Genomic DNA, 27,692 nt, shown 5'->3' on the forward strand with positions numbered 1-27,692 from the left:
AAGGGACTGCGCACCCACAGATTTCGGGGTCAGGGCCATGCACACTGCATGGCACCCATGGCCCTGGACACCCATGGTTGTGGGGCCAAGCCGGCACTCCTGTCTCAAAGGTCAAAGATTCTCCACACCTGAAGTTCCCTCTCAGTCGCTGGAGCAGTTTGTATTTATTTATTTATTGCATTTTTGGAATTATTGGATCATGCGGAATTGGCAAAGTTAACAGCCAAAATAAGAGAACCTAATTGTTTTGTGGAAGAATAGAAGCCTTTTGGGGGGGGGATTACTTAAATAAACGCTATATTCTGAATTTGTGAGCAGGATTCAAACTATGAACAGAAGGAATTTGAGATTTTGTATTGTTGTTATGGTATAAGATACAGAAGACAGGGTGCAGCAAGGGGGAGAAATAAAAAAACACCGCAGAAAATGGGGTGGGAAGTTGACAAAATGAAAGAAGAAAATATTATGTATTGGAGTGTCTATGTCACACTTTGGAAAATTTAATAAAATATAACTGAAAAAGAAAGAAAGAAAAGAAAACCACTCAGAAAGGCTTGTTGAAAGGGGAGAGTTTTTTATTTTTTAAAAATCCTCTAAACAAACAAACAAAAAATACTTTCGCGGCTAAGGAATGGCTAACCATATGAATGTTCTTGGGGGCAAGGCACAATTTTGACTCCTGAGCCAATGTCTGATTTGTTGCTATATGTGTCTGTCATTATTGTCCCTCCCTTCCCACCTGGAGAAGCTGATGAATGGAAAGCCCAGGATGTTCACAGAAACATCACAGACACATCTTGGCAACGGTGGGGGCCTCTGGGGAGGGAAGGAAAGGTCTTATTTAGGCACCGACTGCCCCAGAAATCTGACTCAGGATTTCCCAGCATGTAACTTTGGTCAAGCTGTTTATGGGTGTAGTTCTCCTGCCCATCACCTCCAGTGACAGGACCTGTCTCACTGGCGCCATTTTGGCAGTTTTCTTACATCACGAAGGGTGTGAAAAACTAGGGCAGTAAAAGACTTTTACGGCACGGTCCTAGCCATTTCTACTCAGAAGCAAGCCCCATTCAGTTCAATTGGATTTTCTTCCAGGTAAACGAGTAGAGGATGACAACTGTAGTCAGCTGTATCCCTTTTTAACAGGGAAACAGCTCGGTCCTAATCATGTCTACTCAGAGAAGCAGGTCCTGTTGAATTAAATGAGGGTCACTTTCAGGCAAGGGAAGATCGCAGCCTCGCATACATGGTGTGACACCTCAGTAAGAGTGTTTCTGAGGATCCCGAACAAAGTCTGATAATAATAATAATAATAATAATAATAATAATAATAATAATAATAATACTTAAGGAGAAAATGCATCCTCCTTTGCTAAGGGAAATTAAAATCTCCCAGTCACCATAAAAGTGACATGGATGCCTGTTGCTTTGAGGTGCTTAAGTTAAAAAAAAAACCCATGTGCGTGGGACCAAACTGCATTGAAACTGTGCTCCAATGTATTCCATTTTATGTATGCTATATTACATAAATAGTATATGATAGGATTTAGGTCAAAACAACATCTTTGATCAACAATTCATGGGTAATTGGCAACAGGAACAGAGTATATTTACACCGGGGCGGGGGGAGCAGTGGTGAGAGAGAGAAAGAAAGAACCAATATACAATGGTACCTCGGGTGAAGTACTTAATTCGTTCCGGAGGTCCGTTCTTAACCTGAAACTGTTCTTAACCTGAAGCAACACTTTAGCTAGTGGGGCCACCTGCTGCTGCCACGCCGCCGGAGCACGATTTCTGTTCTCATCCTGAAGCAAAATTATTAACCCGAGGTACTATTTCTGGGTTAGCGGAGTCTGTAACCTGAAGCATATGTAACTTGAAGCGTATGTAACCTGAGGTACCACTGTACTTCCTTAACAGAAAACTACTGCTCCTACTGGGGAGCTTTTCTTGAAAACTATCCTAGAAGCTGGTTTGGGTAAGGCTGTCATATGTCCAGATTTTCGTGGGAGCAATTCCTGAAAGGCAGTGCTTTGTCCTGGATCTTAGGCAAGTCAATCAAACAATCATGTTTTGAAGGGGGGAGGAAGCTCAACAACTTTCGGGGTGTGTGTGTGTGTCCTAGTTTTTACTTTTTGAAATATGGCAGCCCTGGCACTATTACTTCCCTTGGTCTGGAGAATGCACTTCTGTTGATGCAACCTAGAATAGCATTACCCTTTTTTCCACTAGTGGGACTGGTTGGTCGAATCTGGCAGTTTTAGGCCCTCCAGATGTTGCTGGACTTCACCTCCCATCATCCTTGACATCAAACCATGCTGGCTGGAACTGATGGGGGTTGGAGTGGAACAACCTCTGGAGGGCCACACTCTCCCCTACCCCTGCCATAGAAGGACCCAGGGGGGGTCTGACCCTGTATAAGGTAGCTTCCTGCGCCAACACTAAAGCAAAAGTATAAGCTGTTGGTTATTTCCGTTCTGCTTGGCTGTTTGCACTACTCTTGTTTGTTGCATATTGACATGGCATATTGACTAGCTTAAATGAGTGTTGAAAAACAACCTGCCTCTTGGCAAATCTTGACGCTTTGCCTTGAGCAGAGGTCAGTAGTCGCTTACTCTTCCTGATGATTTGCAAGTGGTGATTTGTAGGTACAGTCGCTTTGAGCTGTAATTGATTGGATTGATTTTGCCGTTGCAGATGCCCGAGAGCCCCCCCCCCCCCATTCCCAAGCCCCTTTCGTGGACCACTCTGCTTTCCATGCAGTAACAGCAAAGCCTATTTTTATGGCCAGGATAACTAAGGCTGCCATAAATAGCCTCTGAGCATCACTCCCTTTTTCCCCTTCTTTTTTTTCTGCTTGAAAGCAAATAGCTCTTGCAGGGCTCCTGTTGATGGATAGGGAGCCTTTTAAGTTAATTAAGGGTGCATCCATGAGGCTCTTACTTTCTCAATTAGGGGCACTTAAGCAACTCAGATCATTGCTGCTTTTCCTGCTATCTTCCCTGGTGCACGCTTTATTCCCTGCACTGTGGTTGCCTGCATTGGTCCTAAAAAGGTAAAGGGACCCCTGACCATTAGGTCCAGTCGTGGCCGACTCTGGGGTTGTGGCACTCATCTCACTTTATTGGCCGAGGGAGCCGGCGTACAGCTTCCAGGTCATGTGGCCAGCATGACTCTGGCGAACCAGAGCAGCACTCGGAAATAACGTTTACCTTCCCGCTGGAGCGGTACCTATTTATCTACTTGCACTTTGACGTGCTTTCGAACTGCTAGGTTGGCAGAAGCAGGGACCAAGCAACGGGAGCTCACCCCGTCGTGGGGATTCGAACCGCCTACCTTCTGATCGCCAAGCCCTAGGCTCTGTAGTTTAACCCACAGCGCCACCCGAATGCTTTATATGGTCAGGGAAAAAGCAGGCAGTCTTGGACTATATGCCATGCAGAATGCAGGTGGGGATGTGGGATGCATGACTGAGTATTCCCCAGCATTAAAAAGAAGAAGAAGAAAAGCCTATTTTCCTCGGCAAAGCTAACTAGCTTGCCTGGAAAGTGATGCTAGCATGCCTACTTCCTGAGTTGCTAGTTTTCAGGTGGAGTGGGTGGGAGGGGAAAATTGTTTTCTTTTCTTCAATGTATCATAGTGTAGGGTTGCATTCAACAAGATCATAACTGGGGCCTGAACTCACGAACAGCGTGGAGTGCTCCTTATTTTATTATTTATTCTTTAACAGCATTTATCCGGCACCCCTAGCAGTTTCCCTTCTTACAGCAACATGCAACTGCAAACAAACAAACAAGTCCTAACTGAGCCCATAGAAGGCAATGGCAAGAACTTTCTGACAGTAAGTGCTGTTCGACAATGGAATGAATGGGTTCCCATGACGGATGGTTGTGGACTCTCTCTCCTTGGAAGTTTTTAAGCAGAGGTTGCATAGCCCTTGGTCATGGATACTTGACAGTGGTACCTCGGGTTACATACGCTTCAGGTTACATACACTTCAGGTTACAGACTCCGCTAACCCAGAAATAGTACCTCGGGTTAAGAACTTTGCTTCAGGATGAGAACAGAAATTGTGCTCCGGTGGCGCGGCAGCAGCAGGAGGCCCCATTAGCTGAAGTGGTGCTTCAGGTTAAGAACAGTTTCAGGTGAAGAACGGACCTCCAGAACGAATTAAGTACTTAACCCGAGGTACCACTGCAGTTGATATTCCTGCATTGCAGGGGCTTGGACAATGGTTCTTGGGTGTCCCTTCTAAGTCTACGGTTCTGTGATTCTCTGTCTTCCATCCAGGGCATGATCAAAGTCCAGCTGGACAAAAACAGTCTACACAGATATGCAACGAGGCCAATGAGAGGTATGGTTCGGGAGAGCCTATGTGGTTGGGAAGGGAGGGTGGGGCGTTGCCTGGGCAAAGCCCCAAGGGCCAAGTAGAGAAACCTGGGGGGAACCTTTGGCCCTTGAGATTGAGGTTCCCCAGACCTGTTCTTCCTGGTAATGTGCAAATCGGTCCTGAGCTTGCTGGATTTCGTTGCTTCTGCTCTGAGCTTCCGCGGGCTGAAGCTTCCCACTCACTTCTAGACGTTGAAAGAGACTCAAGACCTTGCAGGGCTGCTGCTGCTGCGCACATCAGCAGATCTTCACAGATTCTCCTTCCCACGCCTGACGGAAATCGATCCAGGGAAGGCTGTTTGCTAACATCACCTTGTCGAGCCCTCGACTGTTGATGTTACGGCTGATTATTCCTCTCTGCCAGTGCTGGATTCAGCATGTGTGTTTTACTCTTCTCCAGAGGAAGTGGAGGACTTGCTTTGGAAAAATGCGACCTTTCCCTCCTCTGGGCTGGGCTTCGCCCTTTGAAAGCGCAACCAGCTATATCGCATGCTGCGTCCTTATAAACTGGAGAGAAAATTGTAAACTTCACACTTGTTGTGGTATTCTTAATAATGCCATTTGGTTGCCATAGAAACGTATTTTCCGAGCATTTTCTGGAGAGCATAGGGGGAGAGGAGGCAATGGGAAGAAGAGAGGTTTGGCTCAGGTCAGATCTGAAGGACGGACTTGGCACATCAGTCTACTAAATCATACTCAGAGTAAACCCGTTGAAATCAATTGACAATCTAGTTTTAAGAACATTAAGAAGAGCCCGCTAGATCAGGCCAGTGGACCATCTAGTCTAGCATCGTGTTCTCAGTGTGGCTGTCTGTGGCAAACCCACAAGCAGGATCCGACCACAAGAGCACTCTCTCCTGTGGTTTCCACTCACATCCTGGGGCTTCTGACTCTGGGGTTGCGGCGCTCATCTCGCTTTATTGGCTGAGGGAGCCAGCGTACAGCTTCCGGGTCATGTGGCCAGCATGACTAAGCCGCTTCTGGCGAACCAGAGCAGCGCTCAGAAATAACGTTTACCTTCCCGCTGGAGCGGTACCTATTTATCTACTTGCACTTTGACGTGCTTTTGAACTGCTAGGTTGGCAGAAGCAGGGACCGAGCAATGGGAGCTCACCCTGTTGCGGGGATTCGAACCGCCGACCTTCTGATCGGCAAGTCCTAGGCTCTGTGTTTTAACCCACAGCACCACTGTAGTGCTAATAATGCACATTATTCATCTTGACGTGGCAATTCACAGAGCAGTATGCCTTGCATTACTTCAGCATTACTACTGAAGGAAAACTAGTCCTGCATTGTGACAAGAGAAAGACATAAGCATTTGGCCAGAAATGTGTATCTTATTTTTTAAAAAAGCTCCTGCCTTTCTCCCGTCATGTTGCAGTGTTTGTGGAAAGCTATAAAATGAGCATTTCATCAAAAGAATGTCTTCTTGTCCAGACACACATGTAGTGCTCCTTTGGTTTGGTCGGCCTAAGATGGAATCCAGCCTGGTAGCAACAGCTGTGTTGCGGCACATCTGATGTGGCCTTGTGCATCCCCATTGGTTGAGGACCTATGTGCTAGACCACAACCTGCCTACAAATTTCCACCATAGAAATGAGTTGTGTGCACACCAAGAATACAAGAGTCAACAATCTCTGGTTTAAATAAGAAATGGAATGAATGAATGAGTCATAATAATGACACACTGCTTTTGTATTTTCCATTAAGGCCTTAATGCATTTCATAAACCCAGTTGCGGGATCAAAATGGAAAGGGAGGGGGAACGAGAGAGTGGGTGGAATTCAGTGTTGTGTTTCAGCTTGCCAGACGGGAGTTATCTCCCGCTTGGACTACTGCAATGCGCTCTACGTGGGGCTACCTTTGAAGGTGACCCGGAAACTGCAGTTAATCCAGAATGCGGCAGCTAGACTAGTGACTGGGAGTGGCCGCCGAGACCATATAACACCGGTCCTGAAAGGCCTACATTGGCTTCCAGTATGTTTCTGAGCACAATTCAAAGTGTTGGTACTGACCTTTAAAGCCCTAAACGGCCTCGGCCCAGTATACCTGAAGGAGTTTCTCCACCCCCATCATCCAGCCCGGACACTGAGATCCAGCACCGAGGGCCTTCTGGCGGTTCCCTTATTGCGTGAAGTGAGGTTACAGGGATCCAGACGGAGGGCCTTCTCGGTAGTGGTGCCCACCCTGTGGAACACCCTCCCATCAGATGTCAAGGAAATAAGCAGCTATCTTATTTTTAAAAGACATCTGAAGGCAGCCCTGTTTAAGGAGGTTATTGTTTTTAACTCTCGACTGGGAGCCGCTCAGAGTGGCTGGGGAAACTCAGCCAGATGGGCGGGGTATAAATAATAAATTATATTATTATTATTATTATTATTGATCCCACCGTCCTCCCCACCCTGGTACTGTTCTGGGGCTTCATCTTCCCAATTTCAGGAAGTACACAGGGAGAAGAGAGGAAGGGGAAGCCCTATTGTGTAAGCTCAGTTTCTCTGACGGCACCAGGTCCACTGGCAGACCAACTCTGTGTTGCAAAGATGTTTGCAGATGTGACATGAAGGTTAGCAACATCAACCCTGTCTAGTGGAAATCCCTTGTAGACAACTGCAATGCCTAGAGACAGACAGTCAGATCATGCATTCACAGCAATGACCAGAAGAGGAATGATGGCCGGGAGGAGTGCAGAGAGAAGAAATTCTGTGCTGCATCTGCGACAGTGCAACCAGATGCCTTCAGCTGCCCCAGCTGCAACAAAACATGTCTCTCCCACATCGGTCTCTAACAGCCACAGCAGGCGCTGTAACCTTCCAGCGGTTTGACTTCACCCCCAAAGGCACACTCCTCCGTTGTCTCCTGAGACAGACGGATGCCAACAGTTCTGCTGTCGGAGCTCATAGGGCAAATCCTGCCCAGTGTCTTTCTTGGGGAAGGCTTGCTTTGTGTGCAGGAGTCCTGAGGTTAAATCAGCACCACTTCCACGAAGGGCTGGGAATGTCCCCCAATGTTCCTACTAAAGGATATTGTTTCTAGGAGTTTAAAGATTATGCGTGGGATGGATAATTCCCAGCCTTGCATTAGGGGAATTGAAAGCTGCGCATGGCGTGACGCTTTTAAAAGATTCTGTGAGATCATGGATGTTTGCAGAAATGTTTGTAAATCTGATAAAGAACATTTTCCTGGCAAAGCAGATGCCGTTCCTGCCGAGGGCTGCTCTTTACCAATCTAATTTGTGCTGCACACTCTCTGCATAGGCGGGTGCGATATACACAAGCCAATATCTGTGCCAAACCCTCAGTGACAGAACAAGTCTGGGTGGGGAAACCCAACAGAATTATTTCAAGGAAAGCTTTGGCTTTGAGACCAGTTCTCTTGTCATTGGTTATTATCTGTATCCCAGTGCTATTCCAAGGCAGGGATGTGGACCTCCAGATGTTGATAGACTACAAGTCCCATGGACCCTGGACCATTGGCCTTATGCTGGCTGAAGTCTAGTAACATCTGGAGGGTGATGGGTTTTCAAGCTCTGCTGTAAGAAGCTGAAGGCAGCTTATAAGACCATACATTCAAAGCACGTTTAAAGCACATTCCCCACTCCCCAGAAAAAAATCCATGGGCTTTCTTTAGATTTGAAGGGTTGTATTCAACTAACTCCCCCCCCCAATTTTTTTATTCATTTTATAACACAAATAAAGAACACAAACAGAAAAACAAACAATACAAACAAATTCTTGTCATATCCTTATTTTGTATGCAACTAACCTTTACTCAGAGTAGACCTGTTAAAATAAATGGCAGCAGCTACATAGTTAGGTCCATTAATTCTGGTGTGTCTGCTCTGAGTAAAACTTAGCTGAATGCAACCCAAAGTAATTGACATTCTCAGCCTTAGCAAAACACAATCTCTTCCTAGAAACTTTTTTCTGCAAAGCCATCAGCCGTGACCTCATTAGCAGCCCTGCTTCTGTTTCCTCTTTGTCTCCTTGACAAAGGTGCCTCAGGTCCAGCCTGTCTAAGTAAGTAAGTAAGTAAAATAAAGTAAGTAAGTAAAATAAAGTAAGTAAGTAAAATAAAGTAAGTAAAGTAAAGTAAGTAAGTAAAATAAATAAATATCTGCATGATGTAATGGTTTGGCTTCCCTGACAAAGCTTGCAGACTTGCAGCCAAGAGTCAGGCTGAAGCGCCGTGCTTTGGGATGATTTACTGCTGAACCTTGAATTCAGTGGAAGCTCTACCCGGTTATTATGCCCGCAATGTATTAGGCCAGACACCCTTTCAAAAAGCTGTAGGGGGAAAAGCCCAGGATGGACAGCTCGTAATGCAGAGCCCATTAGCCAAGTGTGACAGCGCCTTTGGCTAGAGTGTTTAGGGATTTGGCAATCTCACAAGGCACAAGGACAGGAGATTTAAAAGGCAGCTGAACCTTCATCAGTTTGACCCGCTTGCAGTCAAACGATGGCCGCAGCCATCAATCTTCTCTGTAGCTGAAGAACTGGCTGGAGAGGTGGAAATGCTGGAAAGGAGATACATGACTGGGTTCCCCTTGAGGAGATGGACTGTTGCCTCTATGAAACACTTTCCATCAGTTTCTGTCATTGTCAACAAGTGGTTGTTTTTGGCATCCATTTGACTTAAGAGATAATGGAGTGCGACTCTGGGGGTGAAGTCAAACTGCTGCGTTAGCAACACCAAAGTGACCTTCCTGGGGTGCAAGTCTGGGCAGTGTGTCTGGAGGTCCTGGGCTGCCCAGATGACAGGACCCCCCCTCTCAGCCTCACTGATGTGGTCCAAAGGAAAGCAGAGCAATACATTTGGCACCAGCTTGGCTGCAGGAGTTGCTGGAAGGAGGCGTACAAGGCGCCATCCAACCGTCTTAGGGATTCCACTCCAGTTTTACTCCTTAGCCTTTTCTCCCAGTACGTTTCTGAGCACAATTCAAAGTGTTGGTGCTGACATTTAAAGCCCTAAATGGCCTTGGTTCAGTATACCTGAAGGAGCGTCTCCACCCCCATCGTTCAGCCCGGACACTGAGGTCCAGCTCCGAGGGCCTTCTGGTGGTTCCCTCGCTATGAGAAGCCAAGTTACAGGGAACCAGGCAGAGGGCCTTCTCAGTAGTGGTGCCCTCCCTGTGGAATGCCCTCCCACCAGATGTCAAAGAGAAAAATAACTACCAAACTTTTAGAAGATACCTGAAGGCAGCCCTGTTTAGGGAAGCTTTTAATGTTTAATAGGTTATTGTATTTTAATATTCTGTTGGAAGCCATCCAGAGTGGCTGGGGAAACCAAGCCAGGTGGGCGGGGTATAAATGATAAATTATTATTATATTGTTATCCCTCTGAAGATACTGTAAGTGTGATATATGGTAATTAAGTGTCCCTTGTGCAAACTGTCCACCTCCTCAAGGGACTGAAGTCAAAAGCCAGCCGCAACCCGTTGACTATGCTCCCTGGGATTCTCATGTCCAGCCTCCGACTTTTTGTTTGGCCTTGGGGAAGTGATAAACGCCATGGAGTTCTAACTCCCAAAAGGCTTCTACACTTAGAAGTGTGCTGAGTTCCAACAGTTAACTCCAGTGCTTCCCTAGCACCAGACATCCAGCTGGTGGCTGGGTATTTGGGAAGTGTTGTGCAAAGCGGGAATAGCTTGTCCAAAATGGTCTGGTGGGCCAAATGGGGAGGAGGTCTGGTGGGCCATAAATGGCCTGAGGGATGGAGGTTCCCTACTGTTGGTGTAATAACCCTGGTCTACTTTGCACCTTGTCGCCTTGCATATCTGCAGCGTTGGTGATGTCTAATGAGAAGTGGGACCATAGCTGTCAACTTTTCCCTTTTTAAAGGGAAATTCCCTTACTCCGAATAGGATTCCTCGCAAGAAAAGGGAAAAGTTGACAGCTAATGAGAGGGACGCGGATGGCGCTGTGGGTTAAACCAGAGAGCCTAGGACTTGCCGATCAGAAGGTCGGCGCTTCGAATCCCCGTAACGGGGTCAGCTCCCATTGCTCGGTCCCTGCTCCTGCCAACCTAGCAGTTCGAAAACACGTCAAAGTGTAAGTAGATAAATAGGTACCGCTCCGGCGGGAAGGTAAACAGCGTTTCCGTGTGCTGCTCTGGTTTTCCAGAAGCGGCTTAGTCATGTTGGCCACATGACCCGGAAGCTGTATGCCGGCTCCCTTGGCCAATAAAGCGAGATGAGCGCCGCAACCCCAGAGTCGGCCACGACTGGACCTAATGGTCAGGGGTCCCTTTAGACACTTTGCGCCTTGTTGCCTTGCATATCTGCAGCGTTGGTGATGCCTAATGAGAAGTAGGACCATAGCTGTCAACGTTTCCCTTTTTTAAAGGGAAATTCCCTTATTCCGAATAGGATTCCTCGCAAGAAAAGAGAAAAGTTGACAGCTATGAGTGGGACACCGTAGATCTTCACCAGCTTGCATGACTTCATGATGTGGGTCGGTGTAAGGTATGGATGGGAGAGCTGTTTCAGCCTGAAGATGCATGTGGGCGTGGAAAGGGCCTGAGGCGAAAAGTAGGCACAGCCACAAATGGAAATATTACCTATGTGACGTAGGATAGCTTCTGCATTCACCCATCCATCTTTGCTGTACATCCAGCCAAGCAAAAAGCATTATCAGAGCTCAAGGGCTGAATCTACTTTGATCTGTACAAACTTAATTAACTCAGTTTCCCATTGTCGAAGGCTCGCAGCTCTACAGCGCCCTCTGGTGTCACATTTTGATAACACATTTTTAATGTTATATGCGACCAGTGTAGATCTGTCGCTTTCGAGGAAGCTGGTAAAATGTGGCTTGAACGAGGTAACTGGTTGACTGACCGAACCCGTAGAGAACTCATTAATGGTTCCTTGTCACCCTGGGGAAAAGTGACAAGTGGGGTACTGCAGTGTTCTGTCCTGGGCCCGTTATTGTTCAGTGTCTTTATAAACGACTTGGATGAAGAAATTGAGGGGATGCTCATCAAATTTGCCTGGGAGGGAGACGAAGCCAAGCCTTATGAGGAATGGTTGAAGAAGCTGGATATGTTTAGCCTAGAAAAGCGGAAGCAGAGAAGAGATATGATAGCTCTCTTCAAAAATCTCAAGGGCTGTCCCATGGAAGATGGAGCAAGCTTGTTTTCTCCTGCTCTGGAGGGTGGGACTTGAACCAACGGCTTCAAGTTACAAGAAAGGATATTCCATCTAAACATCAGGAAAAACTTTCTGACAGTAAGGGCTGTTTGACAGTGGAACAGTCTCCCTCAGGAGGTTTTGGATTCTCCTCCTTTGGAGGTTTAGAAGCAGAGGTTAGATGGTCATCTGCCATGGATGCTTTAGCTGAGATTCCTTCCTACTCTACAATTGTATGATTCTATGATTCTGTGATCCTGGCAGCCAGAAGCACTCAAGGGGCATGTGAAGGACGGACCAGCGGGGGGCGCTCATGGGTAGGCAGTATGCCCTGAAGAGAGTCTCAAGGGCCGGATAGAAAGCCTTGGTGGGCCACATGCAGCACCTTGGCCTGACCTTCACCCCCCCTGGTGCAAGGGCTTGTGTGGCACCTAAAAACTGGCGACAGTGCCCAGCACGCGTCTCTCTTACAGTTCTGCTTGGGCCTGCTAAAATAGCTGTTGCATTTTTCACCCCCCTAGTTGGCCTCTGTTCACTTGGCACAGGAATGGGTTGCTAAACATAGCCTGTGATCAGTCAGCGCTGCAGAAATGCAGAGATCATTATCAGAGGCAGACTTCTAGTTGCATTCGCTTGAGGAGCACACGCCAGAGCGACCTGGCTGTGCTGAGCTTTGGGAAAGCACTTCAAGATGCGGGCGTTTGAATCAATATGTTTTGTAATTCAGCTCCTGTTCCAGTTCAGCTATGGTAAAAAAACACACCAAAAAACCCAAGGCTTTGCTTCCGTTCCACTTCATGTCGCCTGCATTTTTGCTTCAACTTTTTCTCATAACAAGATTCTGTTATGAAACTGGACTGGGCTGGGATGCCCTGAAGTCAGGTTTTATCAGCCTGCTGTTCTGCAAGGATATACACACACACACACACACACACACACACACACACACACACATATATAGTGGGTAGATTTGGGACTTAGCCATGCCTATCTCCAACACAGGATCGAAGCCTTAATGAGAGAGGTGGCATTTCATGGTTCGTTTTGATAAATCCTGGCCTGGCACTCTGGGGAGAAGGAAGAACTGTTGTTGGCACAGGGCGCCTAAATGGAGTCTAGGTGGCTGACATTTTTAGAGCAAAACTTTGGGGTGATTAATTTCCCACCAAAATCTGCAAGAAATGCCTCTCAGTTTCTAATTTGGTGTAATTAAAAAACAAAAAAACACCTTCGTACAACCTGAACAAACAGGGAACACCAGACCCTCCTGAATATACCTAAATCTTAAAGTTTTACAGAAAGCTTTGCAAAATAGCCAGAGACTTTCAAATACATCTTACCATTACAGTCCCTTTGAGTTTTATGGTGCTGATAGGGAGGGAAAGTGTATTTCTGCTTCTTTTTCCTCCTAACATGCTCCTACTTCTCATTGCTCACTCCCCTCACCTCAAGCACAGTCCTCCAGAGAGACAGCCATGTGTGGGGGAAAAACCTGGAGAGATGCTAGCAGGCAGTATACACAATACTGAGGTGGTCTGGCTTGGTGTAAGGCAGTTTCTTATCTTTCTTTTCTTTTATTTCCATAGTTCAGAGGGAGCCACAGAGAGCCATGCAGAGCAGACCCAATCCATTTTGCTAGCTGAGGTAAAGCAGTAAATATTAACCCCCCTCCCAAGTCAAGGTGCAGAGATCAGATTATTTTGGCACCTGAACACAGAAAACCTCACAGATTCCTCTCCCCTTCCCTGCCAGTAAGAATACAACCATAAAAAACTAAATAAATAACAATTTGCTGCTCCTTCAGTGCGGCGGCAGGGCTTGTTATTGAAGACATAGTGTATACATTGGTTAGAAGTTCTTTCTTTCTTTTGTATAGTCTTTGGGTTCATCCTGATCATCGAATCATCAAATTGTAGAGTTGCATATGCAGGAATCTCGACTAAAGCATCCATGACCGATGGCCTTCCAACCTCTGCTTAAAAACCTCAATTGAAGGAGAGTCCACAAATACCCGAGGGAGTCCAGTCCACTGTCAAACCACTCTTAATGTCAGTAAGTTTTCCCAGCTCCCTCAACCATTCCATATGAGGCTTGGTTTCCAGACCATTGATCATATTGGTTGCCCTCCTGAATTACAAAACATACAGATTTGAAACTCAGCTACAAGTGGTACCTAACACCAAGAAAACTACTGCTAATATGCCCAGGAACCTCACCAAAATGCTGGAGAGGGTGCACCTCCACAGGTACATACCTCCACATGTGGTGGGAGTGCCCCAAAATCCAACTATTCTGGACAACTGCTATACTAGAAATATGTAAAATAACTAAGCAAGTATTAGAAATCATCCCAGAATTGGCCCTACGAAACATCTTCCAAGACAATAATGCCCATTTACACCAGAAAGAACTCATAACCCACCTCCTTTCAGCAGCCATAAATATCATAACCAGACACTGGAGAAACCTGTCAGGAGTAAGCATGGCCCAATGGTACCAAATAGTATGGGAAACAGCCTTACTAGAAAAATTAACCAATAAACTGAAACTGACACGGGGACAAATAGAAGAAGACGCCTTCACCCCGGTATGGCTCCCTTTTATCACATACACAGCCCAACAAGACAATGACAAAAATGCATCAACAGCATACAAATCAATATGGCTAACCTGATCCAAAACACCCACCCATCCCATTCACACACGAAAACAAAGATCACCACAGCCAATCACAAATAAACAACCACACCCTAGGCCAACCCCAACCTCTCTCACCACCAAAGGAACACAAGTGAATAGCAGAGAACCTGCACAAGCGACGCTGACACAAAACCCCACATATATTAAGTAAAATAGAAACATCGCCACCTGACCCCACCCCCACTCACCTTTCCCCCCTCCACCTCTTTCCCCCTTTTCTTCCTAATGTCTCAACAAATGAAACTGATCTGTATAAAATGTTACTTGGAAAAAAAGAGAGAGACATTGCACATACTTTTGTAAACCAAGAAAATCTTTAATAAAAATACATTTAAAAAAACCAAAACATATGGATTCAAACACCCACATCTTGAAGTGCTTTTCCAAAGTACAGTGCTTAAGTGGAGCTTAAATTATATGTGGTCATTATTCAGCATTTGTTCTGATTTGCTTGTGGGGTGTTTATGCATCTTCCCATTAATCATTAATTTGGCTCTACTCCTTTCAGTGCATTTGACCATCACTTTCCTAACTGCAAAAATGTCTTTTTTTAAAAAAAAAAAGTGGATTTGTTGCACTAGGGCAACAGAGCACTATTAATCTGCTTTAATTGCATGAATTACACCAACCTAAATTTCCCACAGAATACTGGCAGTCTGGTGGGCATGTCTACAGGAGCATGGCTCTCATGCAGAAAACCTGCTATTCAGAATTTACCACTAGAGTAAGTAGAGAGTAGAGAGATAGAGTAAGTAGATAGAGTAAGTAGAGCAGTAGAGAGATAGAACTTAGAGGTGACCCCAGGGATGGGAGAGCAATTCAGTTCCTCTACTCCATTGTGAAGCTCTTTCCAAACCTATCCTTGGTCAGCAGTCATGCATCCAATCAGTAGCAGCACAGAAAGGATCCTTCCTAGGAAGGGGGAGAAATATGATTCAGTTCATGTTTAAAGGCTAACCTATCTAATTCTCACTTTTCAAACCAATTCGCAAACCGAGACATACTGTAGCTACCCATCGAAAATTGCACTTCTGCAAATTTTGTAAATCGCTTCTCCAGCCAAGGTTACTGATACAATGCATTTTTGCATGTTCTTTTCATTAAATGCATATATATTAGTGAAAGGAACATACAGAAATACATTTCATTGCAGAAAATGCATATATCAGGAAAATTGCACACAAATGTGTATATTGGGAGAATTTTGCAGTAAAGTGCTGATGAATTTTAATTATTAGTATTATTAATATTTATTAAATGTGTATACCACCCTGTACCCTATAGCCGCAGGTCTCAGGGTGGTTCACAGGATAAAATGAGGACCACAGGATATTAATGAGGACCTCTTTTAAAAACATCACAAACTATGTGGAAATGAAGAGAAATGAACTTAAGATTGGAAAAATGAGAAACAGAAAACCCCAATTTGACAGATTCGCCCACTCCTAGGTGACCGTAATGATGCATTTTCTGATCCTGCATAACTAAATTTGTATTTTCTTTAGGTGTGTTAACCTTCGAGAAGGTAGGGTGTGGATAAAAGAAACTGCTGTAGCAAACTACTTCATTATCTATTTTTCATTTGCAGGAGGAGGGGCTATGACCAGTGAGGATTTGACAGATACGATGAAGACTGAATGGTGATGAAAGAAGGATGTGGGAAGAACTGAGCATGGCTCTTTGTGGCACTCAGTTGATGGGGAGCGAGATTCATTGGGAAAACACTTCCGTCTTTTATCACGTCTTGTGACGGCGAAATGGAAAAACCCACCCTGCATTTAAGAATGTGTGACAAAAGATTCACCAAAGCCTTGCAGAACTAGAAAAAAAATGCAGAGGCCACTTCATGGAGAATAAAGGTTTCTGGAGAACCTCTCCACCATTTGCTGTCTGAAGGTCCATGTTTAGGTAGCCAACTGAGTATTAAAAGCATGTATATGTTGAAGCTTCATTTTCCCAAACTTAAAATGAAACAAGCAGGATGATATTTAAGAACTCTTGGAGCCCATTAGTTTATCAGCATATTGCAATGAAAACCATTTGCTAGATTGGCAACTTTTCGCCTCTCCCCTCCTTGCTTACCTGAACCAAAGAGAGTCAATATTTAAAGTTTGCAAGCTGGTTTCCAAGACTATTCTCGAATCCACTTTATGTACTTGTGTCTATTTTTCTTTTTTAACCTCTGAACATTTGACTTGAAAACCTTCTCCTGTACGATTATGGGCTCCAAGCAAGGAACTGCACAGATTCTCATTCGTGGTAACGATGTACTGTTTTCTATTAAACCGTATTGGTGACTTGGAGGCTGGGCTCCTCCGCTGCCAGTTCATTGCAGAGACAAAGGCGGATCTGACCCCATCATGGCGGAGAAGTGCAATTACATCGCGAGCGTGTACGGCTATGACCTGGGCTGCCGTTTCATCAACTTCAGGCCCCTGGGCTTTGGAGTGAACGGGCTTGTCCTCTCAGCAGTTGACAGCAAAAGCTGCCGCAAGGTGGCCGTGAAGAAGATCGCGGTGAGTGATGCTCAGAGCATGAAGCACGCCTTCCGGGAGATCAAGATAATCCGCCGGCTGGACCATGACAACATTGTAAAGGTCTACGAGGTGTTGGGGCCCAAAGGAGCTGATCTCCAAGGGGATCTGTTCAAATTTAACATGGTGTACGTCATCCAGGAATACATGGAGACGGACCTGGCCCGTCTTCTGGAGCAAGGGCCTCTCTCTGAGGAACATGCCAAACTTTTCATGTACCAGTTGCTCAGAGGCCTGAAGTACATCCATTCAGCTAATGTCTTGCATAGGGACTTGAAGCCTGCCAACATCTTCATCAACACAGAGGATCTGGTACTGAAGATCGGTGACTTTGGATTAGCTAGGGTCGTGGACCAACATTACTCACACAAGGTACGTCCCTCGATTTGTTTGGCCTGATAAAAGCTGAGTGTTCTTTAAAATAACAGCATGCAGAAGTTTAAACAGATACTGTGGCATCTTCACAAGCTGTTCCAAACGAAGTTTCTCATAGAATGAAAGAGCAATATTGATGAAGCTGTGCATTCATGCTAAATTGGCTGGCTTCCCCTTAGAGGCCAAAAGGCATTGCCTTAGCATATCCTGTGAAATCTCGCTGCGTTAATTGGATTACAAACAACCCGGTTATGTTGGAGGGAGTCCAGCCACGCCACTTTCCAGATGTCAGGAAGCAAAAAAACTTCAACCTAGAAACTAATTTGCAAGGTATGTACAGTAGAACCTTGGTTCTCAAACTTAATCTGTTCCGGAAATCTATTCCAAAACCAAGGCACGCTTTCCCATAGAACAGGCATCCCCAAACTCGGCCCTCCAGATGTGTTGGGACTACAATTCCCACCATCTCTGACCACTGGTCCTGTTAGCTAGGGATGATGGGAGTTGTAGTCCCAACACATCTGGTGGGCCGAGTTTGGGGATGCCTGCCATAGAAAGTAATGCAAAATGGATTAATCCATTCCAGCAATTTAACATGAATGTTACTATCTAACAAGACCATTGATCCATAAAATGAAAGCGATAAACAATGAACTGCAGTAGCACAATCAATCAATCAATCAGTAGCTGAACTGGGTTCCACACAGTCACAAAATCAAAACAAAAAGAGCCGCAAGAACAAAAACGCAAAATAAATAACAAAACCAGACAGACATCAGCGTAATACTCAAAACAGAAGTGTGGCACTCAAAACGGAACATGTTCGGCTTCCGAAAAAAGTTCGCAAACCGGACCACTTACTTCCAGGTTTGCAGTGTTTGGGTTCCAATTTATTTGAGTACCAAGGCGGTTGAGAACCAAGGTACCACTGTATTCCATATCCGTGTTAGACCAAGAATGAGCAGCTGGTTACTTCCTTTTCCAGATCCAGCCTTGTAACGCATCTGGGAAATGCAGCTGAAAAGTTCACGCAGAAATAAGTCCCACCAAATTGTAAGAGTCCTGCTTCCTGGTAGGTTGGCATAGGATGGACCCTTAGAATGCATTCTGGCCCTAATTTGAAAGCACATTTAGGCTGCAATGCAATCCTTGCTTTGGATTAGATCCACCCAAATTCACTGAAATTTTCATCTGAGTATGTGCATCTGGGATGTGCTTCCCTTTGAATTCTTCAAGTTAGCGTGCAAAAGAATGTCACCTTCAGAACTTTTAAGCTGCAACTGGACTGCCCTCAAAGGCTAGAATCCAAACAAGCTTGCGTTATGTTGCTTTCATTGGAAGGTATGACCGAGAAAGCTCACAGGGGTCGGAGGACTTGGGATAGGGGAGGAAAATGGTACGTTGGTGCTTCTTTGGCTATGGAGCGGCACTAGAAGAGAAGCAGTCAGAGCCAAAGAAGGAGCCAACTCCTAGGCGCTGTGTGGGCTTCGGCCCCCAAAATAAAATATTTGAGGGGGCTGGGCCCTCACAAAGTTGATGGGCGTTGCCATGTTGTGTGTGCACTGTGTCATGTGATCGATTATGCAGGGCAGGGCTTACCTGGCCCCCCACAATATTTTATTAAAGTTGGCACCCCTGGTCAGAGCTTCCACAAGCACAGGCAGTTAGGAGTTGACAACAGAGGCTGGAAATTGGGCCACGCTCACACCAGTACGTTCAAAGCACTATGCTACCACTTTAAATTGTTATGATACCCAGAGTTTCCTGGGAAAGAGGGATTTATTGTTAAGCCACCCTAGCCATTGTAGCTATGTGAGGGGAATAAGGGGGGGGTCTCCTAAAACTCTCAGCACCCTTAGCAATCTACAGCTCCCATAATTCTTTGGGGGAAGGCATGTGCTTTACATGTGCAATGAATGCACTCCACGCATGGTTTGGGTCTGTAGGAAGAAGGAGTAGGAGGGATAGAGTCAGGGAGAGAGCAATTGGGGGGTGGGAAATATCACGCATGTGATGTCAGGAGGAGCCAGGGTGGAGCCAAACATGGAGACCATGAGGCTTCAATGGTTGGTGGCTCCTCCTCTGCCTCCTTTGCCTGGTGCCACCGTGGCAGTGTCGGGATGTGTCCAAGGGAATGGCGGCATCAGGCAGGCCCCCAGCTGGCTCCAGCCCACTGGCCAGCAGCCGGGCGAATTCCAGTCTCCCTTGGAACAGCATCAAAAGAGTGGCGCACAGCTTCAGAAGCCTTCAGAAACTTGAGCACGCCTTAAGCAGCAGGGTGAATATCATGCAACAGAAGTGGCGGACAGAGGCATATGTAAAGCGCATTTACAAGCATTTTATTCAACATCAGGACAAAGGAAAAACATGTCTGCTCCCCTTCGTGCCCAAGCAGCAGGAAGCACAAAGCAAAAGCAATACACAAACGGAAGTTCCCAGCAAGCTGTGCTGGAATGTAAACAGACATGTGACATACAACAGCTCCACACATCTGTTTAGGTGGAACGGAATATCAATATCCTAACAGGCAGGAGGAAGAGGAGAAGGAAAAGAAGGAGTCAGCCAGTGGAGCCACACAGTGCTCAGCTCAGTTCTGCACTCAGCTCCGTGCTCAGTCTCCTCTGCCCCCTGAACATTGGGGGAGGGGTGGAAGGCTGGCCCCATCCCAAAAGATACTGAGGAGGGCCCCAAAACAGCTTGGGCCCCCAGGAACTAGTGTCCCTGGGTAGAGAATTTCACCTGCAGCATGGAAAATTCCACTGTGAAAAAGCCTGTTCAGAAAGAATGTCCTATTTCAGAAAACTTTGACCACCCCACCCCGTAAAAGAGAGTTGCGTCCAAAGCGTGGGCTTGGCTCATATGCATGATTTCCCCAGATAAAAGGAACAGATGGACAGAAGGAGGAATTCAAAGTATGCTCAGCAATTTCGCTGCTACATTCCACCCCCTTCCAGCAGCCCACCTGCCAGCTAGGGGCTTATATGGGATTTTTGTCTGACATGCCCTTCCTTTGCCAATGAATAATAAGAGAGATGCTTGTCCCCCTGTCCCCACCTCACCTTACTAATTATGGGATACACATGACTACTGCTTAGCTTACTTTAGTAAGAAAACAACGTGAAACCTTGGGCTCTTAAGGGGGAACCGTTTATTTTTGAATAAGCGTTTGCAGCGTCAGAAAACTAGGCAGTGTTTTTCCCCCCTGGGAGCTAGTGCAGCTTACAAAATTTTGAGAATATTATTAAAGCAGTTGGAGTACTTATCCTCTCCTGTGCAAGTAGCTCACGGAAACATAAGCAGGGCTTCCTATTCCTCCTCCCCGCGCGAATTTTTTTTTATTCTGACGACGACATTGCAAGGTAGGCTACAGGCAGAGAAAAAGAAAGGGAGAGAATGGCTGGCTTAAGGACACCCAAACATCTTTTCAGGGGCAAACTTCATATGTCACACCCAAATACATCTAATGAAACCCCAATACAGTTTTTGTTTTGGGCTATGTGTGTGCTTGTGTTTTCAGAAGCATCCATGGAGACGAGATGCTCAACTCTGAAAACTCTGAAGTCTGCTTGTTTTGCCACTCCCTATCAGTTTGGTGACGCAGAAAAGTTTTCAACAGGCATCTGAAGGTTAAAGCAGAAAGCTCCTGTCGAATTCTCTGTTGGCAGAGCATTCCACAGGACTGGGCTGATGACACTAAAAGCTTGGTATCTTCTTGCTGTCCAATGAGCTGCACCAACTTGGGAAACAATCAGCAATGCTCCTGCAGATGATCTCAGAGACTGAGCAGGGATATAAGGGATCAGGCTGTTCCTAAAGTACCCTGGGCCTAAGCTGTTCAGGGCTTTGTAAATTAATACAAGGCCCTTGAACCTAGCTTGGTCGTAGATGTAGTAGCCAGTGCAGGTGTTTTAACAATGGTGTCACATGTTGTCGGCCACGTGACCCCAACAGCAGTCTTGCTGCCGCATTCTGCACCTGCTGGAGCTACTGAGCCAGACTCAAGGGCAGCCCCACACAGAGCGCATTGTAGTAATCCAGCCCTGAGGTTAGCAACGCATCAACTACAGTGGTCAGACTATTAATAGGAACCATCATTTCCAACCAGAAAGAAGACACCCAACTTTATTTCGTTCAGCAGCTTAATTATAAGAGGCACGGAGGTGGCAGTGTTAATTTTGTTGCTCCTGTTATTAAAGAATTAGGAGTTGAAATGTTTGCCGATCTACTGTAAATCAGCCAGTGGATCCAGATTGAGTTTCTGTCCACTCTGGCCCATCTCAGCTATTTGACAAATTCAGGTCTGAGCCAAAGACTTTGGGGGAAGTTGGGTTTTGACAAGGGATTTGAAGGATGTCAAATGTTATTCTTCCCTCTCACTTGTTTAAATGAAGATTTTGGATAACTATTCAGTTCTATGCAGAGTTTTGTGTAAATGTATCTCTGAGCTGCTTGCAGAACCGTAGGCATCAATCCTAGCCTGAAATGGCCATAATCTTAGTTCATTTTGACTCTGGAAAACCTTTTTCCCCCCTCCAGGTTTTTTTGTATTGTTTGGCCAGGCCTAAGATGATATTTGTACACTGTGGTGAGGAATGATGTCTCTCTCAAACGACTTTCAGCTCTGTCTGAAACTAATGTCTCTCTCCATCTGCACAGACAGAGTCATCTGTTGCTTCTCTGTTGTGATGCAACTGCAGAGAGGCTTGTGGTCACGGGCTAAGTGACATTTAAAACCTTCCACTCCTTTTTTCCCCTCACATGCTATAGAATCAGATAAAGGTTACCCATTCAGCACTGTATTATAGTGCCCTGCAGGTGAATGGAGGGAGATTTAATTCCACCTGGGCGGCTGAGTATAATTTCTCTGGCACAGTGGCATAAATCACCTACCTCTATTGTTATTGGCTTAAGAGAAACCGGAGAAGCCTTAGCCAGACCTTCCCCATTCAGGAGGAGATTAAGGCGGGGAGACAAAAAGGTTGCCACCCTCAGTCCCATCCTACAGGGCAGGCTCAAGAGCTGGTTGCAATAGGAACAGGGCAGAATGAGAGGCTACAGTTTCTAACATTTCGAAAAGTTGTACTTGGACAGGACTGAGGGTTCCTGCAGAATGGTTTACTGAGCATTCATCCTGATGTGCTTGCACAAAGCTTACGCAGAGGTTAGATTATATTTGGTTTTCATTCTGATTTGATGTTGGGTTGCTCATCTTGGCTGTGAGTCCTGGAAGACCTGCTCCCTGCCTTGCAAGCCTTTTCCCACCTGGCCTGGGAGGGAGGGCCCTGACTGACTCCAGTTACAGAAGGTGAGGCTGCTGGACAGACTCTTGGACTGGGGTATTGCTTAGTGGGGTTTGTTGGGGGCGTTGTTGTTGTTAAAAGGTAAAGGGACCCCTGACCATTAGGTCCAGTCGTGGCCAACTCTGGGGTTGCTGTGCTCATCTCGCTTTATTGGCCGAGGGAGCCGGCGTACAGCTTCCGGGTCATGTGGCCAGCATGACTAAGCCGCTTCTGGCGAACCAGAGCAGCACACGGAAACACCGTTTACCTTCCCGCTGGAGCAGTACCTATTTACCTACTTGCACTTTGATGTGCTTTCGAACTGCTAGGTTGGCAGGAGCAGGGACCGAGCAACGGGAGCTCACCCCATCGCGGGGATTTGAACTGCCAACCTTCTGATCGGCAAGTCCTAGGCTCTGTGGTTTAACCCACAGCGCCACCCGCATCCCGTTGTTGTTGTTACTAACATTAAATTGTTGCCTCTTTATTTTAGATCCAGTTATGATTTATGTGACAATTATTCAATTTGGTTGTGTGGTTTTTTGATGAACATAAGATGAGGCCAATGGCCCATCTAGTCTAGCATCATGTTCTCACAGTGGCCAGCCAGATGCCTGTGGGAAACCTACAAGCAAGATTGGAGCACAAGAGCAACTCTCCCTTCCTGTGGTTTCCAGCAGCTGGAATAATAATAATAATAATAATAATAATAATAATAATAATAATAATAATAATAATAATTTATTTATACCCCGCCCATCTGGCTGGGTTTCCCCAGCCACTCTGGGCGGCTTCCAACAGAATATTAAAATACAATAATCTATTAAACATTAAAAGCTTCCCTGAACAGGGCTGCCTTCAGATGTCTTCTAAAAGTCTGGTAGTAGTTGTTCTCTTTGACATCTGGTGGGAGGGTGTTCCACAGGGCAGGTGCCACTACCGAGAAGGCCCTCTGCCCGGTTCCCTGTAACTTGGCTTCTCGCAGCAAGGGGACCGCCAGAAGGCCCTCGGCACTGGACCTCAGTGTCCAGGCAGAACGATGGGGGTGGAGATGCTCCTTCAGGTATACTGGGCCGAGGCCGTTTAGGGCTTTAAAGGTCAGCACCAACACTTTGTGGCATTCAGATAGCCACTGATAGCTTTCTCTAGGGATTTGTCTAATCCACTTTTAAAACCAAAATTCAGCGTCATTGAATGTCTTCTAACATTCAGCTTCACAGAATGTCCATAAGTTCTAGTGTCATGAGAGAGAACGGAAAACTTTTCTTCATCCACTTTCTTGATGCCATACGTAATTTTATAAATTTCTGTCATGTCTCCTGTTACTCATCTTTTCTCTAAACTAAAAAGTCCCGAATGCTGCAACCTCTCTTCAAAAGGGACTCACTCTACCCCTTGATCATTTTGGCTGCCCTTTTCTGTACAATTCTTTTCTTCTGGCTCAAAAAGCACAGCGGTTTGGTTTTTCTTTTTTGCAAAGGAAAAAAAAAAGCATTGCTGAGGGCACCCCTTCCATTTACACACACAAAAATATGTTTTACGGTTAGCCATCATAACTTTGAATTAAGGTAACTGAAGCTCATTCCGTATTTGGGCAAAAATGCAGCGATGGTGTAAGGCAAGGCTGTGTTTCTGCTTTGGGCAGGCTTGATTTAGCCTGGTAGTATCTTGGCAGGTAAACTGTCCCACTGGGTAGTGATCCTGCACCCTGTTCTTTGCTGCAAAGGGACAATTTTATCCTCCAGTCTGTCAAAGCACTGCTGCCTTCCAGTGGATTTTTTCCCCTCAAGGATCTGTAGAAAGAAATATTACAGTGGTACCTCAGGTTACAGACACTTCAGGTTACAGACTCTGCTAACCCAGAAATAGTACCTCGGGTTAAGAACTTTGCTTCAGGATGAGAACAGAAATTGTGCTCCGGCGGGGCGGCGGCAGCAGGAGGCCCCATTAGCTAAAGTGGTACCTCAGGTTAAGAACAGTTTCAGGTTCAGAACGGACCTCCAGAACGAATTAAGTTCTTAACCAGAGGTACCACTGTACAGTCATACCTCTGGTTGTGAACACTGCGGCTTGCACGTTTTCAGGTTGCGGTTTCGCTGAACCCAAAAGTACTGGAACAGGTTACTTCCGGGTTTCGGCGCTCGTGCATGCGCAAAAGCACAAAATGATGTCATGTGCATGCGCAGAAGCACCAAATCGCGTTGCGCGCATGTTGCGGGTTGTGAATGTGCCTCCCGCACGGATTACACTCGCAACCTGAGGTATGACTGTACTCAAGAAGGATTCTCCTTCCCCCGGGTTGTCTCTTGTATATGACGCTGGCATATTTTGAGCCCCTCTCACACTTTTGTGCCATGTGCAAATAATGTTGAAGGGAACTCAGAAGAGAGCGCTCAGATGGAACCGTTATTAATGCTGTCTGCAGTAGGAGCCGTTTTGAAACAAAGTGGACTTTGCTCTAAGAATAGGGTGGCCCTATGTCTTCCTTTACAGATGACTGTCCTCCATTTGAAGTCCTTCCTCTATGTGAAGGAGTCCTCTAGCAGAAGGGTGTTGTAGTTCATTTGTGGTTTAAAGATACCTAAGGAAGGTGAGCAGGAGAGGCCTTGAAGTTGCCCGTTTGGAGTGAGCAGTACCTGGGCATCAAACCCATCAGGCACACAGATCACCAGGTCATTTGCGCCCCCACTGTTGTGTTTCTGCTGAACTAATAGTCTTTCTAAAGTTTCATCTATACTGTAAATTAATATGTACAAATCTGTGCCTTTTTCATTCTCTCTGTTTCTGTGTCCTCTCAGAGAGCACTGTTGATGGCTTGACAAGAAATGACACAATTTTCTTGTGGCTTTTTCTCTCTCTTTGAAAAAGGGAAATATATTTGCTTTTGGAATAATTTTCTATTACAGTGGGCACTCGGGTTGCGAACGTGAGCCATGCAGGATGCACGTTCGCAACCCGCAGCAGCGCGTCTGCGCACATGCGGGTTGCAATTCGGTGCTTCTGCGCATGCGCAAAGCGCGATTTAGCACTTCTGCACATGCGCAGCCGCTGAAACCCGGAAGTAACCCGTTCCAGTACTTCTGGGTTTCGGTGGTCCATAACCCAAAAAAAACACAACCTGAAGCATCTGTAACCCGAGGTATGACTGTACTACAGTTTTGCGTTTTGGCTTCAGTATATGATACTAAAAACAACCAAAACAAACCAAAACAGATTTTTATTTTTTTACATTTTTATCGCAATCTCACCTTTCCTCCAAGGAGCTCAATGTAGTGTACGTGGTTCTCTTCCCCATTTTATCCTCACAACAACCCTGTGAGGTAGGTTAGGCTGAGAGACAGTAACTGGCCCAGGGTCACCCAGTGGGTTTCATGGATGAGCAGGGAATTTTAACCTTGGCCATAAGTCAACAATCTAACCACTATGCCATACTGACTCTCAGTACTGACTTTGAGCCCCATGAGTGAAAATTGCCTCATATATTTTCTGATAGACTATTCTTACTGTTTTTAATTATTTGTCACTTTCCACAACAAAATGTCTCAGAGAGACTTGCTGATCTCTAACTTGCTCACAAATCTTTAGAGGCAAATGCATCAAGAAAAGAAGTTTGTGTAATCTGGAATTGATAGCAACAGAGAAAGCTCCCCTGGATGTGTGATTTACGATGCTCTGATTTGACAGAGTGTTTCAGGGTGAAGACGGGTATAGATTTTTAAGAGCAGGGCGCTATCTATTTGTAACCTACCATATAAACTAGATTCACAACTTCCTGGATGTACAGTAATTCATAAAACAAGGAACCGGCAGAGGAAAGGAGAGGAATCAGATGTAGCCCCTGGAACAGAAGGGGTAGAGATCTGCAAAGTTACATATGCCATAATTTATTAAGATCTGGATTTCAAGTCTCCAGCTTTCTTGATGTAGTGTGAAATATGGTCTTGTTTTTTCTCTGAAAGAGCTGAATCAGTTTTCCCTGAGAAAGAGCTACAGTACATGAAACACATCATCAGGCAATAAATGATCTTCTGTGCACCTTTTGGACGTCTCTTCTGTTTTCATTCTTAACATAATTCATACCTGCAAGTCAAGTACTAGATCAGCCTTGCAACTTCCCCTGTGCATCTGGCAGACTGCTAAAGAAAGAAAGAAAGAAAGAAAGAAAGAAGAAAGGAAGGAAAGAAAGGTAGGCAGGTAGGAGGCACATGAAATCCAAGGGCTCTACCAGACTACCTACTACTCGCTCTACGTGGGGCTGCCCTTAAGACTGACCCAGAAACTCCAGCGGGTGCAGAATGCTGCAGCGAGACTCCTTACGGGGTCTTCGCTGCGAGATCACATTCATCCGGTGCTATATCAACTGCACTGGCTCCCGGTGGAGTACAGGATCAGGTTTAAGGTGCTGGTTTTAACCTTTAAAGCCCTATACGGCCTTGGACCCTCGTACCTACGGGACCGCCTCTCCTGGTACGCCCCACAGAGAAACTTACGGTCTTCAAATAAAAATATCTTGAAGGTCCCAGGCCACAGAGAAGTTAGGCTGGCCTCAACTAGAGCCAGGGCTTTTTCGGCTGTGGCTCCGACCTGGTGGAACACTCTGTCACAAGAGACTAGGGCCCTGCAGGACTTGACATCTTTCCGCAGGGCCTGCAAGACAGAGCTGTTCCGCCAGGCCTTTGGCCAGGGCACAGCCTGACTCCCTCCCTCGGCAATCTTCGCGGAGCTCTGGCCCAATAGTGGCCAGTGGCTTGAACTTAATTAATTTTATAATGAATGATTTTAGAGCGTTGTTTGTGTTGTACTTTTGTATTGTTTTATTGTTGTTAGCCGCCCTGAGCCCAGCTTCGGCTGGGGAGGGCGGGATATAAATAAAATTTATTATTATTATTATTATTATTCATTGAGAATTCCTTCAGATTGGTTTGCAGAGAGATCAAAGCAAGTTTTATCTCATACTTCACAATATATTTTCTTCTCACTTTCCTTACTGCTAAAAGCCAAATCTTTGGAGGAAGAGGGTTTCTTGCACAAGACCACTCAATCAACCATCATTCTACAACCTGAATTTGCAGGTGTGTGCTCATAGGTTCAAAGAGCATGCCCAAAGATTAAGGCTTTCTGGGAGATGATATATAACGAAATGAAAAAAATCTTTAGATATACATTCCTTAAGAAGCCAGAGGCCTTTCTCTTGGGCATGGTGGGCCAATTGGTGCCAAAGAAAGATAGAAATTTCTTTATGTACGCAACAACAGCAGCAAGAATTCTCATCGCAAAGTATTGGAAGACACAAGA

At 45.8% G+C, this 27,692-nt stretch overlaps 1 protein-coding gene and 1 long non-coding RNA gene across 6 annotated transcripts in view; both read left to right on the top strand.

Moving 5' to 3' along the window:
- Positions 1-27,692, top strand: part of LOC310744522 — a 260,442-nt gene that overhangs the window by 198,810 nt on the left and 33,940 nt on the right. The window lies entirely within an intron of this gene.
- The window catches only part of MAPK4 (mitogen-activated protein kinase 4), a 93,013-nt gene that overhangs the window by 31,381 nt on the left and 33,940 nt on the right, over positions 1-27,692 (top strand). For 2 of the 5 annotated variants that reach the window (XM_083575694.1, XM_083575696.1), the window contains exon 2: positions 15,798-17,115. In XM_083575694.1, the coding sequence (XP_083431820.1) occupies positions 16,570-17,115 (546 nt within the window). In that variant the 5' untranslated portion in view covers positions 15,798-16,569. Of the gene's footprint in view, positions 1-13,095; positions 13,261-15,499; positions 15,659-15,797; positions 17,116-27,692 lie in introns of those variants that run through there. The other 3 variants (XM_083575697.1, XM_083575698.1, XM_083575695.1) reach the window with 3 other exon arrangements.

Source organism: Podarcis filfolensis, assembly GCF_964270895.1.
Source record: "Podarcis filfolensis genome assembly, chromosome: 11".
In the NCBI taxonomy this organism is placed as follows: Eukaryota; Metazoa; Chordata; class Lepidosauria; order Squamata; family Lacertidae; genus Podarcis; species Podarcis filfolensis.